General features: G+C 35.4%; 1 protein-coding gene across 1 annotated transcript in view; it reads right to left on the bottom strand.

Annotated features, from left to right (window-relative positions):
• Positions 1-13,766, bottom strand: part of ADAMTSL1 (ADAMTS like 1) — a 327,073-nt gene extending 313,307 nt beyond the window's left edge. Inside the window, exons 1-2 of the mRNA XM_051643555.1 lie at positions 13,758-13,766; positions 12,919-13,038 (exon numbers count right to left, since the gene is read on the bottom strand). Of these exons, the coding sequence (XP_051499515.1) occupies positions 12,919-13,038; positions 13,758-13,766 (129 nt within the window). The remainder of the gene's footprint in view (positions 1-12,918; positions 13,039-13,757) is intronic.
• Between the last annotated feature and the right edge of the window lie 276 nt (positions 13,767-14,042).

The raw sequence follows: 14,042 nt of genomic DNA, 5'->3' as shown, positions 1-14,042 counted from the left end.
GGAAGGCAAGAGACCAGCAAGGCTGAGTTGAGACTTGCTGGTGAAACTAAAAGACAAGATAGAATTACACAGAGATTGGAAGCAGGGACAGGTATCCTGGGAAGAGTGTAGGGATGTTGCCTGGTTGTGTAGGGATGAGGTCAGGAAGGCCAAGGTACAGCTAGAGTTGAACTTGGCAAGGGATGTGAAGGAAAACAAGAAGAGCTTCTACAGATATGTAAACCAGAGAAGGAAGGTTAAAGAAAGCATTACCCCCTTGATGAGCAACAGTGGTGAACTGGTAACAACAGATGAGGAGAAGGCTGAGGTTCTCAACAAGTTTTTTGCCTCAAGCTTCACTGGCAACTCCTCTTCTCACAGCTCTCAATTTGATGGCCCACAAGACAGAGACCAGGGAGACAAAGTCTCTCCCACCATAAGTAAAGACGGTTCATGACCATCTGAGGAACCTGAAAATACACAAGTCCATGGGCCCCAAGTAGCTAGAAAGCTGACTTTTCAAACCTAAGCCATGATTTTTTAATAGTTTGGAACATATTGTCAAGTTGTCTATCTTGAAGAAATTTCTTGCCAGGCAACTTTGACAATGAGTACACCTGTTATCCCATTACCCTCAGGGATATGAGTCAGATGAGGAGTGTAGTCAGGACTCCGAATTTTAGGAAAGCAAACTTCCAGCTCTTCAAGGAGTTAGTCAATAGGATCCCCTGAGAAACAGTTCTCAGGAACAAGGGAGCAGAAAAAAGCTGGCAATCCCTACAATTTCCTTCTCTCTAAGTTGGAAATATATGGGTTTGATGGGTAGATTGTTTGGTGGATAAGGAATTGGCTGGATGACTGCATCCAGAGAGTAGCAGTCAGTGGCTCTAAGTCCAGATGGAAAGCAGTAACAAGTGGTGTCACTGTGGGGTTTGTACTGGGACCAGTGTTGTTTAATATCTTCATTAATGATATTGACAGTGGCATTGAGAGCACCCTCAGCAAGTTTGCTGTTGACACCAGCTGGGTGGTGCAGTCAATATGCCAGAGGGATGGGTTGCCATCCAGAGGGACCTGGACAAGCTGGAGAAGTAGGCCCAGGTGAACTTCATAAGGTTCAAGTGCAGGGTCCTGCATCTGGGCCAGGGCAATCAGAGATATCAGTACAGGCTGGGGGAAAATGTGCTAGAGAGCAGCCCTGTGGAAAAAGATCTGGGCGTACTAATGGATCAAAAGCTGGACATGAGCCACCAATGTGCAACTGCATCTCAGAAGGCCAACTGCATCCTGGGCTGCATCAAGAGAAGCGTGGCCAGCAGATCAAGAGAGGTGATTCTGCCCCTCTACTCTGCCCTGGTGAGACCTCATCTGGAGTACTGCACCCATTTCTAGCCCCCAACACAAGAAGGATGTGGACCTGTTGGAGTGTGTCCAGAGGAGGGCAACAAATATCATTAGAGGGCTGGAGGACCTCTCTTATGAAGACAGGCTGAGGGAGTTGGGGTTGTTCAGTCTGACAAAAAGACTCCAGTGGGATCTTACAGTGACCTTCCAATACCTAAAAGGGGCCTATAAGAAGGCTGTGGAAGACTTGTTCACAAGGGCATGTAATGATAGGACAAGGGGTAGCAGTTTTAAGCTAAAACCAGATAAATTTATATTGAACATTAGGAAGAAGTTCTTCAATATGAGGGTAGTGGATCACTGGAACAGGTTGCCTAGAGAGGTGGTAGGGGCCCCATCTCTGAAGACATTCAAAGTCAGGCTTGATGGGGCTCTGAGTAATCTGTTCTAGTCCCCGCTTATTGTAGGATGTTTGGACTAGATGACTTTTAGAGGTCCCTTCCAACTCAAGACATTCTATGATTCCATGATTTAGAGATACAGATTTGTAATCTGAAAAATATGCAGTTGTTTCACCATGTTTAGAAGCCAAAGCCAACATGTAGAAAAAAGAGATACAAACTGATTCCAAAATTCAGGTTTATAGATTTTGACAAGCAACTTGTAAAATAGTTCGAAAATCCTATGCCAGCTCTGTATCACTGCTTAAAAACCTAAAAAAGATTGAGTTTTTCCTTTCACTGACAACCACAGGTAGTCTTAGCAATCATAGAAAAATAGTTCTGACAAAGCTAGAAAATCAAGAAAAACACTGTTGCAATTTCTCTCTGCCACAGAACAGAATTGCTCAATGAAGTGCGCGAAGGTGGTAGAAAAATCAGTGACATGCATGCATGACCCGGGCCAAAGGCAATGGTACTCCACAAAAAGTAAGCTATCACATTCTTGGGGTTTCAGTAGTTGACTGGCTTAACTGCCGCATCATATCACAAGCTATTAATTAATTATTTGCTTAGGAAAAATATTCCCCTCATCAGCATAAGCTAGGTGAAGAACAAGGATAAGCTTACAGACAGGCATACCAAAATAAGTCATATGAAACAACCAGTTTTCATGGAGATTGATGTATTTTTAAGCAGGACTTTGAATAGAAATGCAAAAAATATTAAGCATAGCATATAGTGTTCAAACTATGACATTACTCTTTCTTCTTACTTGAAGCTGGATTTCAAACTGAGTCTTGCAATATATCATAGTCTGTTTCAACATTTCCATTTTAAGCAATGCCATCAGCTGGATATGGCCTTCCCAGAAACAACCTGTAAATAATTCACAGCTATGTAAACTTAAACATAGGAAATACATCAAACTTGCAACGTTTCTGAGAGTATTACTTGCATGCTATTTTATTTCCTCACCAAGTAAGTAAACGTAGTCATCAAAGCTCTTGCCAACTCATTAAAAATAGGATAGGTCAACCAATAGTTTATCAGCTGTGTATTTGTGTATAGTATATGCACATAGTTATGAATGGGTTCCAGGTAAAACCTACAACAACACTTAGAAATTGCTGTGAACAAATATTCTGTTCTGTGTAGATGGGGATAAAGTAAACAAATCTGAATCAAAGCCAGAAGGACAAGACAACCTATCTAAATAAAATAAATATTAGCAAAATAAGTCAAAGGAAGAGACAAGAAAGGAAGATAATATTCTCTAAAGTTTGGAAAACTCACATTATATAGTAAAAAGAGGAAGGAAATGTGACCAGAAGAATATATATTTAATGAACTTCTAAAAATTGCAATTCTGAAGTTATTAATAAATATAAATTCTTGGTTGTTTTTCCAGATACATTGAGTCTGGAGAAACTCAGATAAATTGAACTGAAGGATGAAAGTACAAATTGAGGGTTTCCTTATGAAACTGAACTGTAATCAGTACTAAGATACCCAGAATATTAATGACTAGAAGACATAGGAAAACAACATTAAAAGTCTGAGCTAATGCATCCTTACGGAAGAAGGAACTGAGATGAAATCTAGTTAAACAAAAAAGGAGTGTGCTTTTAAGAAACATCAGTTTATCTTCACCTCCTAAGGCCTTTATATAAATCCTCTCCCTGCACATAAAGATGAACCTTGCCAGTTTGGGATTTTAAGAGTTATGTTTGGTCTTGTTTGATTTAGTGAGTCAGCTGACAACTAATCTGATAAAACAGGGAGAAATGGGATGTTCCTAAAACAAGATATCTGGATGGATTCAGAGGAAATCTTACTTTGTTAAGGATTCTAGGGTTGTTTTCTGAAGTGAAAGAATGGCAATGCTAGAGAAGAGAGATAGCTGTTGCATGCAAGTCATAGCAAAGTAACCACATAAAATTTACACTTAATTAAGTGAAGTTGTAAGAAATAATAGAGTAAATTACTACTGTAAATTCAGCTTATGTTAGCACAGCTGCATTAGTAACAAATCTGCCCTAGCATGTTGAATACATAAAGGACACAAATACGGCAAATAAAAAATGGGAGCAGTATTCCTAGAAGAAACATAATTCTTTCCCTCAAAAAAATGTGAAATGCTTTCTACTCTCAACATAAGTTTTATTTTGTTTCAGCCAGATGCAGGATGCCTTTCCAGCCCCCCTCCCCCCCCATAACTGTTAAATTCCACTTTAAGAGATGCCTTGCAATAATAGTTTGTGTAACTGATTTATGACATCCATTTAAAATCAGGTATCTTAGAAATGCTAACAGCAGAGACGCTTGAATGTTTCATACTATAATTTTTTCCTACCTATAAGTAAACTTAATACTTCATTTGTATATTTTTATTCCTAAGCAGAAAACTTAAGTAATGAAAATTTATTTCTATGGATCATGACACCAACAGATGCCAAAATCCAATGTAATTCTGCTAAAGACAAATTTGGAGTATTGTATCTTTAGAGAACAAGAATAATATTCAGACCACACAGTTTACTGTGTAGATTCCAGCTGATTATGTCAAGCTAAAACAAACAGACCTTTTTGGAAGAAGATATGGAAAAAATAATTATCAAAACAACTATGGACAAATAATTAAGAGTTAAAGAATAGTTATTAATATGCTTATGGGGAACATGATATTTCTAGATGTCATTCAAAGGTTTTAAAAAGGGATTTTCCAATGCCATGATCCAAAGAAAATGAAAAAAATATTTATTGAGGAAAGAACTGAGAAGGTAGGAGGAAAAGGTTCAATGACCATACAGTACTCTAGATGAAAAAGCAGTGAGCTCCTTGGGAAAAAACCTAGTATCTTGGATCAGACATGGTATATGATGGTATATGACTTCTGCATAAGACTCGACTGCATATACCTTCAGCTACTTTGTCCTGCACTTATCATTGAATCTGGGGGCAAATGTTTAAATGTTTAAAACATTTCATACCAGCTAGTCTTGGATGTTTTGTACATGTAAACTGTCAACCTGTCTAAGAGTACTCACGCCTCAAAAAAAAAAAATACTAGGAATAGAGATGCAGGAGGGCAAGAAATGGCATGGTTATCTTTATTGTAGAGGAAAATAAAATATAAATCTGAATATATAAAAATGTAAACTAACTTTGCTGCAGATTATGTCATGGTCCTATTTCAACAAAAAAAAACCAGAGTGTTACGATACATCTATGACACTGTGTTACTGTATAGGAGTTAAGCAGATCATTTATGTGCATTAAATGTGCATTAAATGGTCTTTTTCAAGAACTATAAATTTATAGAGGATACAAAATGTGAAACTAGGACATACTACTTTGGTCTGCTAAATTAAGGGAACCTCTAGGTCTCAAGCCAGTTACACCCATTCCTCCCATTCCTGTTATCTTCAAGTAATTCTGGAAAATCTGACCCTAAATGAAGGTTCACAGTATAGCTGGATGGCCCCTATCCTATTGCTGGAGGTAATCTTACCAGCAGCTTCTACAGGAATCTTTCTTCTCTCAGGTTCTGAAAACAGAAAATTTACTACCAGTGAGGCGCTGCCATGGGAGAGATTCCTCTTGTCTTTTCACAGAGAATAAGATAGGGCACAAAGAAAAGAATTGTTAATATTTTTTTATATGGTCTTTCCATACAAGGTCATATATTGGATATGTAGAATGCATACCACCTTTTTCTTCACTCATCCTGCAATTATTTAAGTGCATTAAAATAGGAGGACCTATGAAGTTCTCATTTTGCAGTTTCTTCACATAAGTGCATTCAGGGAGTGATTCTAACTTCTACAGGCCAAAGACACAATCACAAAGCATGTGTGTGTTCTCCAAGACAAAGGATTCAAGTTCCATTAAGATTCCTGTATCTGAGCTGCCTTCTGGACTGCAGGTTGCAAGAATAGTAACATTCTTTAAAGGCTTTTATATTAATTACTGAAGGGTCTTATTTTGTGTACTAATATGCTCACATTTGTTTATCACTAGCCTAATTATTAGGAACATTCACACAGTATTCATTGTTCCTTACCCAGGTATTTCTTCATGGCACAGACCTCCCTTTCAAATTTCATCATTTCTGCCTAGGTTCCACATAAATCAGTCAGAAATACAACAAGGAATTTTCCATATCCATTGCTTTAAGCCATTTAAAACTAGGCTGGATAATACTTTTGATGATATGCTAAATAGAGCACTAAATAATTTAATTTCCTGCTGTGGAAGTGGGAACGATAAGATAATCTAGCATCTCCCTGTCCAATTTCCACAGTTCCTTGATCACTAGTGTTTTAAAAAAATCTTTCCTTAAGGCAGCTGTTTCTCAGCACTGCTAGATTTTTTTTTTTCTTTTTAACATTAAGACCATTTATTTCTTGGTTTGATGGGACATTTTTTAAATACTTCTACTAACAGCAGTCTTTTTTACGGCATCTCTGTTTTCATTAATCTCCATTACTATCCAGTTATATGTCTCTAAAGCACTCAGCTTCTCTCCATCTCAGGGGGCAATTCACACCATATATCATTTCACACAGTTTCTTTGCTAAGATTTGTTCAAATTGGTTAAAATTGTTCACCCATAACATCACCTGGTCATGATCACTTGTAAAAAAGAGAGAAGGAACACAGTATCTTAAAAAAGACATTAGCTCAGGTCAAAAGGTTCTCAGGTAGGGACTATCAGGAATTGGTTTTGTGTATGGAGTTCTGCAATTTTACTAGACGAACTAATATTAATAGGAATTGTGTTGCTACAGGACGCTATATTTCCAAGCATGGATAGTTTCTAACAATGGGATACAGAGATTTCTGATTGCAGTAGTTCAGATAAATCTTCATCAATGACTCACTAAACCTGTACGAGTAAGTTCTATCTAAATCTAGTAATTTAGATAGACAAATAATATAACTTACAATAGAAAACTGTCTCATGAAAAAATAGATAATTGTGCTCTTCTCATTAGGCTTGTGAATAAAATTTGAAGACATTCTTCAGCCTGTAAGTAATAAATATAATACTGTGAACAAGGTAAAAAAAAAAAAAAAAAAGGGAATTGAAGTGAATGAATTTTTATATACAGTTGGGAAAATAATGTAAAGATTTCTTCTCACATACCAAAACATGATATATGAGGACAAAGTTAAAACTGGAAACAGAACTCATGATATGAAAAAGAAAGCAACCATGTAAGGAAGACACTAGCTTAAGGCACTTAAGTCAGAATGCAGAGCTATCCATCCACCCCACAACCACAAGAAGTTTTAAAAAAAAAAAAAAAAAAAAAAAAAAAATCCTTCAGTGCAGTTTTACCTGATTTCTTTTGTAAGTCAAATGTAAAACGCAACATAAAGGAAGTTGAAAATAGTATTTCTAACTATCAAAGTAATAAGGCTTTAGAACAAGCTTGCACTAAAAATAGGACAGCAATCAACTTAAATAAAATGTTAATGAATCCTGAGGGGCCACAGGGGCTATGTATCATTCATATATTTCTTTTTTTGTCTTTCCCCCTTGCAGTCTTTGTGTGCTATATGTGAAGATAGTTTGCTCAAATAGAAGTGAAAGGTACTTTTGGCGTGCAAAAGCCACACAGAAGATTATAGTCAAATATCCTTAACTTTACTTGGTTCCAATACAGAGCTTTCAGGGATGAACTTTAGGAATGGCACTTAGGAAATAAAATTTAACACAGAAATTACTGATAAAAACAGACGTGGAAACGGACAAGACTAGTTTAATGCAGATCCCACTTTATTTATATCCCACAGAACTAGATGATTTCTTAGGAAGGGAAAGAGAAGAAACAGCAGACAAAGAGAGCCCAGGAATATCCAGAAGAAGAAAAGAGGGAGACAGTAAAAGAATTTGAAATTTTTAAGAAGGATTAAAGAATTTGATTAAAGTAAATAAGAAAAAAATATTTATAGCGAGGTAAATAATACTAAGATGCTTGTTTTTCTTTAGTGTTTTTTTATTTCAGCCTGTTTCTAACTAATATCACTATAAAAAATCAAGAGGGGGTAATTTCTAATTGTATTCACAATACTTCTTCTTCTTATTATTATTTATTATTATTATTAATAATAATAATGTAATTATTAGGAACAAGATGTTCATAATCATACATTTATACATATTTTCACAAGAGAATAAGAAAGCTTTTATTTTATACAGAACTCAGGTAAAAGTCAAGGACAAATTCCCCTTCCTCAAACATATCTCAACTGGATTGATGTCAACCTGGTGGTAGACCAGCCAGCCAGTAGACAATTTATTTTACTGTGGGCCTAGATGAGGACAGTGTTAGAAGCACTTCTTATCATAAGAAATGTCTTTCAGTTAAAATAACATTAAAAATCAATAAGCTGCTTAATGATATCTATAAACACTACAACAAAACTATTGCAAGAAATATAAATATTAATGGTAATCCTCGGATTTTTAAATGAATTTTTAATTGATTAATGAGGGAAAAAACATCACAGGTGGTTAAATTTTACTGATATGTGAGGTCATTTTCCATTACAGATTTTTTTTTCTTTTTTTCTTTTTTTTTTTTTTTTATAATTAAAATACTGTAGAATCTAATTTCCAGGACATCTATTCACTCTTTATTTTAATAGACATGTACTTTTGGAACTATTTTTTCTTCACTTGGAATTGGCTTCACTAAGGCAGCTGTTCTAACTTCATATTATTATCTCATCTGTAGCTGAAAGACAAGTATATTTAAAATTTAGCTAAAAACATAGATTAGAGATAGATGATAATGTTTCTTTTTATGATATATTTGTGTCTAGCAGTATACACACATATTTAATGCTATATACATTTCAGCCTCTGCAGAGATACTTAAAACCAATACATATTTATATTTAAATTATTTATAATAATTATTCACAAATAATTATTATGTATACATATTATTTATAGCTATGTTTTTAAACTACTAGTTTAAAATAGTTTAAACATTTAGGAAATTTAAGGTCACTGTTCTTTGCATATTTAACATCACCAACATTAACTCTGTGAGAACCATAAAGTCAGTGGAAGACCTAAGAACAATTACAAGCATATATTTATATTGCATATTGCAAAGAAACCTGCAGGGCTAAATATATGGAAATATTCATTTTCCAACTTTTTCTAATTTTGAAAAGTCCACTCACATTTCTGTCTGTTTAAGCAGGAGGATATGACCACACAGCTATATAGGAGATTATCTCTGTGGAACAGAAGACAGAAAGACATGAACCATAACTATCACATTTGAATTTTTTATTAGGAATGTGACTTTAGATGTCAGCATTGTATCTTCTAATTAAGAGCAATGGCAGATCTTCCGTAGTGGCATGTCATTCTTGTCACTAAGAAACAACACTTAAAGAAGGCTTCAGCTTGTTCTGTACTTCTATGACCCTTTGCAGCCCAATGTCTATTTTGTACTAATTTTACAAGGCAAGTTGTTGGAATTTAGTATGCTCTGATTTAGCATACAAATTAAATTCTGCAGGAGAAAAATTACCATCAGAAAAAACCTCAATACTAGAAGTAAAGCCAGGAACCCTAGCCTTATTTTTTCACAACAAATTTTAAAGCAAATCCAAGTAAAAAAAAGTCCCACAAAGAACACCACCATTGGGGTCCTTAACAAGGGAACAGAAATGAAAAATGAAGTCCAGATTTTGTATAGAAAAAAGCAATGCAGGACAGTGTCACATTTGCTAATTACCTGCTCTTTTAATGATCCATAAATATAACAAGATACTTATTTATTGTTTATGATAATGTAATGTTCCCTGGGTGTATCCATATTCATGATTTAAATATCTCTTTATCTAAAATATTTGTTCCCTGATTCTAGAGACTCTATCTAATATGTATTTGTCATTTTTGCAAGCAATAGATGTTACCTCTTCCACCAGTGACTTAGTATGGAACCATTGTCAGTGACTCCCTTTGCTCTTATTGCAACATTCCTAAAATGCTCATATAATGAAGTCCAGTTCATTACGCACTCTTGTGATTTTAAGAAATTTATAACCAGACAATTGATTATTTGATATTCCTGCCTATGCTTTCACACTTGCTTCTATTGGACCTTCTGTGGACAGTAAAGCTATCTTCAAGTTACTATCTTGGACACTGTTATTTACATTCTAAAACTATTTTGTTTGAACAGCTTATATTCTTGAGTACATGTCTGCCATCCAGGAGACCTTGACAGAAACTTGCCAATAGGAACATCTTCCCTAGAAAGGCAGAACCCTGCAGATCTGAGACCAGCAGGGCCAGAGAGCAGCTCTGTGGCATGGCACTGGCATAGAGCTGAGCAGGGGCCACCCATTTACCAGCATAGCCTGGGGACAAGAGCACAAGACAGACACAAAAGGCAGGAAAAGGACTGTCCCCTTTATACTGTATTCATCAGAGCACATCAGGAATATCACCATTCAGGCAGGAAAGATTAACAAACTGGCTGGAGATTAAAGGAATCCACAAAGACAGTGAGGCTGGAGCCCTTGCTCTATGAGGAGAGACTAGGATCAGAGGGGGTTTGGCCAGGAGGAGAGATGGCTTCAGAGACAACCAACAGCATCCCTGGCAGCAACAGGTGGTGATGGAGGAGAGAGATGCAGCCAGGTTCTTCACAGCAATGTGTGAAGGAAGGGTGAGAGGCAGCGGCATAAGCTGAAATAGGAGAGACTCCTTTGTTAGAAAAACATCTTAGCTGTAGATTTTCTCATTAGGTACACCATGATCACAGTGGAAATCACAGGAAAGAAAGGGATTGGTCCTATGAATTACAAAAGACTGATCCTGAAATATATCTTGTGCTTCTGCTCTGGAAAACTACTCTACATCTGCAACAGTGTTTTTATCACTCTAGCCAAATCACTTGAAGCATTTTTTTTTTTTCTGATAAGTTAGTAATTGCATACTCTTTTTTTCATGTAGAGGCTTTATCTACATGTGTTATCTTCAGCTTGATAGACAAAGATGCTGAGCACTCCTGATTGTATCTGAGGTCAACCGTTCCCCTGTGAACTTATTGCTGTGAGGTGAACTGAAAAAAAAAGAATCTTTGTGTCTCAGAAAGAGCACCCGAGAAAACTGGATGCTTTTGATGTTAATGTCTGTGAGCCTTTCAGTCTGCATCCATAAAATAGGAACAATATCCTGTCTATGCTACAGAAATTTAGGAAAACAAATTCACTAATATTTAAGAAACAGAAATTTAGAATAAGTGCCAGAGTAAAGCCCTTCCTGAAATTCAGTCTGTGTAGCACACAATAAACAAGCCACAAAGCCACAAATACATTTAAAATTTTTCAGGCAAAATACAGAAAAGTTACTTCAAGCTCTTCCATACTACCTGTTCCCTTCTGAATAAATCATGCAGAGAAAACAGTATGTGCTTCTGTACTTGAAGATTGCATCACAAAGAGATTGGTTTGGAATAAATGTTCCCTAAGTAATATATAAAGGCTGCAGAGTCCTATTTTCTGTGCAATATTCTTTCAGTGTGACTGTATTTTCATACATGCATAGCTGCACAGAAAGATTATCACAGGAATGATACAATATCTTTGTGAAATATTAGTTAAAAAATCCCAACCAATCAAACCAAAACCTACCTTGAAGTCATATCTATTAATAATTTGCAGAGTACTTTCTGCTACTGTGAACACAATACAATATCACAATACGCAACAAGCATAAGACCAGTGCAACTCAAAAAAACAACATGCCAGTTCACTGTTACTGAAAATGATAATAAAATGCTTGCTTCTCTGCTCTACAGAGAATAATGGTTTGATAAATAACATTTTCAGTCATAACTGTTAATTGAGTGTACAGAGTAGTAGAAGAATTGTGCTTTCTGTTTTGTGAGTAATTATTGTCCTGGCAGTAAAGTGCTTACTTTGTAAAATCCTGAACACTGTGGCAGAAAAAAGTTTTGGTTTTGCCTGATCTGAAATCTCTTTTAGCAGTTGTAAAGCACTGAGGATAACTTGCCTGAAAGCAGGTAGATTAGCACACACAGTGGATTGTTTAATGCTGTCACTGCTTTTTTAACTGGATTATTTGACCTGAGCAACAAGACTTTCCAAAAGACATCCATCCCATCCCTCCAAAGTCCTAACTTTACATGCTCCCACCAGTGATAATAGGCCAACATTCACTCATGCACTAAGAAAGGTAAATTTAGACATTGCCCTCTGAGACTATAAAAAAAAGTTGATTAAAGGGCAATAAGCATGGCTCTGCCAATATTTAATTATTCTAGAATCACTTCTGTTTCTTTTCCTGTCTTAGAGAGTCTTTATTTTGAACCATAATCCCTGAAATACATCACCAATTAATGGTAACAGCAGAAGCTAATGCACCACCACTTCTGGTAAGCCACAGCATGTCGGACATTGTATTATGTTGGCCTTGAAAATATTACACCTATACATTTACTGCAGTTTAAAATCACCTGGCTTGCTTCAATTCATATTAAAGCATGATAAAGCGTGGCTCCATATTTCTTTACTTTCACATTTTGTTCTTCAAAAACATGAGAGAATTAGCTGCTATACAGATGTTATATCCTTCAGACCTGAAACAAATATCTTGCCAGGCATATACAGAAGAGAGTGAAAATGTAGTTTTCATAAAACTGTTTTCCCTGTTTTCTACATTCCTTGGTGCATTTTATAAAATTATTCTTTCAAAGTATAACCATTTTTTATAACCTGTGAATTTAATTTTACTCAGTCCTATTTAATAAAAAATAACTTCTCCCATTGGATGTGGAAATCAAAAAATGGTAGCAAATTAGATTGCCAAAATTCTGAGAAAAATTTTCACTAGAAAGCAAAAGACCAATCTGTGCTTCTTTTAAAAAAGTCTGTTCTTAAAATTATGGAACCTCATTAGCATTTAACACTCATCCTATTAACAAGTCTTAATTTACATGGAATTTCCAGTATTTTAGGGTGACGTTTTTATGTAGCAAATCTAATTTTGTAACTTTCAATACATTCATGAAACAGAATGAATGACCTATCACAAAAATCCATATTTCTGCAAGAACTTATCAAATATTTTGGAATAATACAAGATTCCTACCGGATCTTCTGTTTTCTGGTTATTCAGCAAATCAGATAGGAAATCATCATGAAGACTTTCTCTCCGAATCAAAGTAAATTCACGTAGGAAAACTGCTTCTTGGTTTTGTTCTCCACAAACCTAGAAAGAACACATGACATTAAGGAAAGCAAAGTTTTAATCCTGCCATAGACATAATCATAATATCCAGATAAATCAGACTGGAAGATGTTAACATTCAGTAATGGTCTTTTGACTTCCTTTACTAAACTCATTTTAACCAACCAACATTTTCATTAATAAAAACAAGACATGTATTTAAAGTAAGTCAGTAAGTTAATGAACAAATGTTATTTAGATGTGATACTGTTATGAAATAATTTTCTCTGTTGTTACTTACAGCTATGGTTTTAAGGCAGTTAACAGTTAAAACCACTTTTGTGAAATTAATTTATATTTAGAATATATTTTTACCTTTTTTTGTAACAGATCATGTTTGTCTAGCATTTTGACTACTCTGTCATAGGAAGTTAAACCTTAAATCTTCTCAGGGTCAAAAAAAAATATATATAAGTACTCTGTCTAGCAAAAGTATAGATAATTTTTATATAAGTGCTTTAGCATATGCATTCAAAATTACTTAAACTAACTTAACACATACTGTTTCCAAATTTAGGAAGATGTTTAAGCTACTTGAGAAAGAATGTGTTTCTTTAGTAAATGTCTAACCAATACTTATCAAAATGACATTGGTACTATTATGTCATTGCTGTAGTTTTTTGGAAATAAGTAATGAAAACAAATCCATAGAATTCTTCATGCTCCCATATCTTTTTTTGTTGTTGTGGTTCTCTGTTTACCCAAGCCATTTTGGGTATAAAGTGAATTATGGAAACTGGTGGAATATCAGGGAGGGTTTTTTAAATATTAATGCAGTATGTTGTTTTATTATGACTATTACTTGTATTTATTCTGCATAGTCAGATGCCAGAGCTAACCTGGCTGTAGTTATCCTAGCTGAGAAGTTCAGAGAAAAAGAAGGGCCTCAGAGTACCACGAATATGATGTGTAGTGTCCATGGAGAGGATGAAGTATAGAGATGCCTTTCCACTCCCTACAGGAGAGTTGGTATTGCAATCTGGGAG

The sequence above is a fragment of the Apus apus genome, chromosome Z (assembly GCF_020740795.1).
Source record: "Apus apus isolate bApuApu2 chromosome Z, bApuApu2.pri.cur, whole genome shotgun sequence".
NCBI lineage: Eukaryota > Metazoa > Chordata > Aves > Apodiformes > Apodidae > Apus > Apus apus.
The sequence above is the reverse complement of the archived record's forward strand: the minus strand, read 5'-3'. Positions and strand labels throughout refer to the sequence as shown.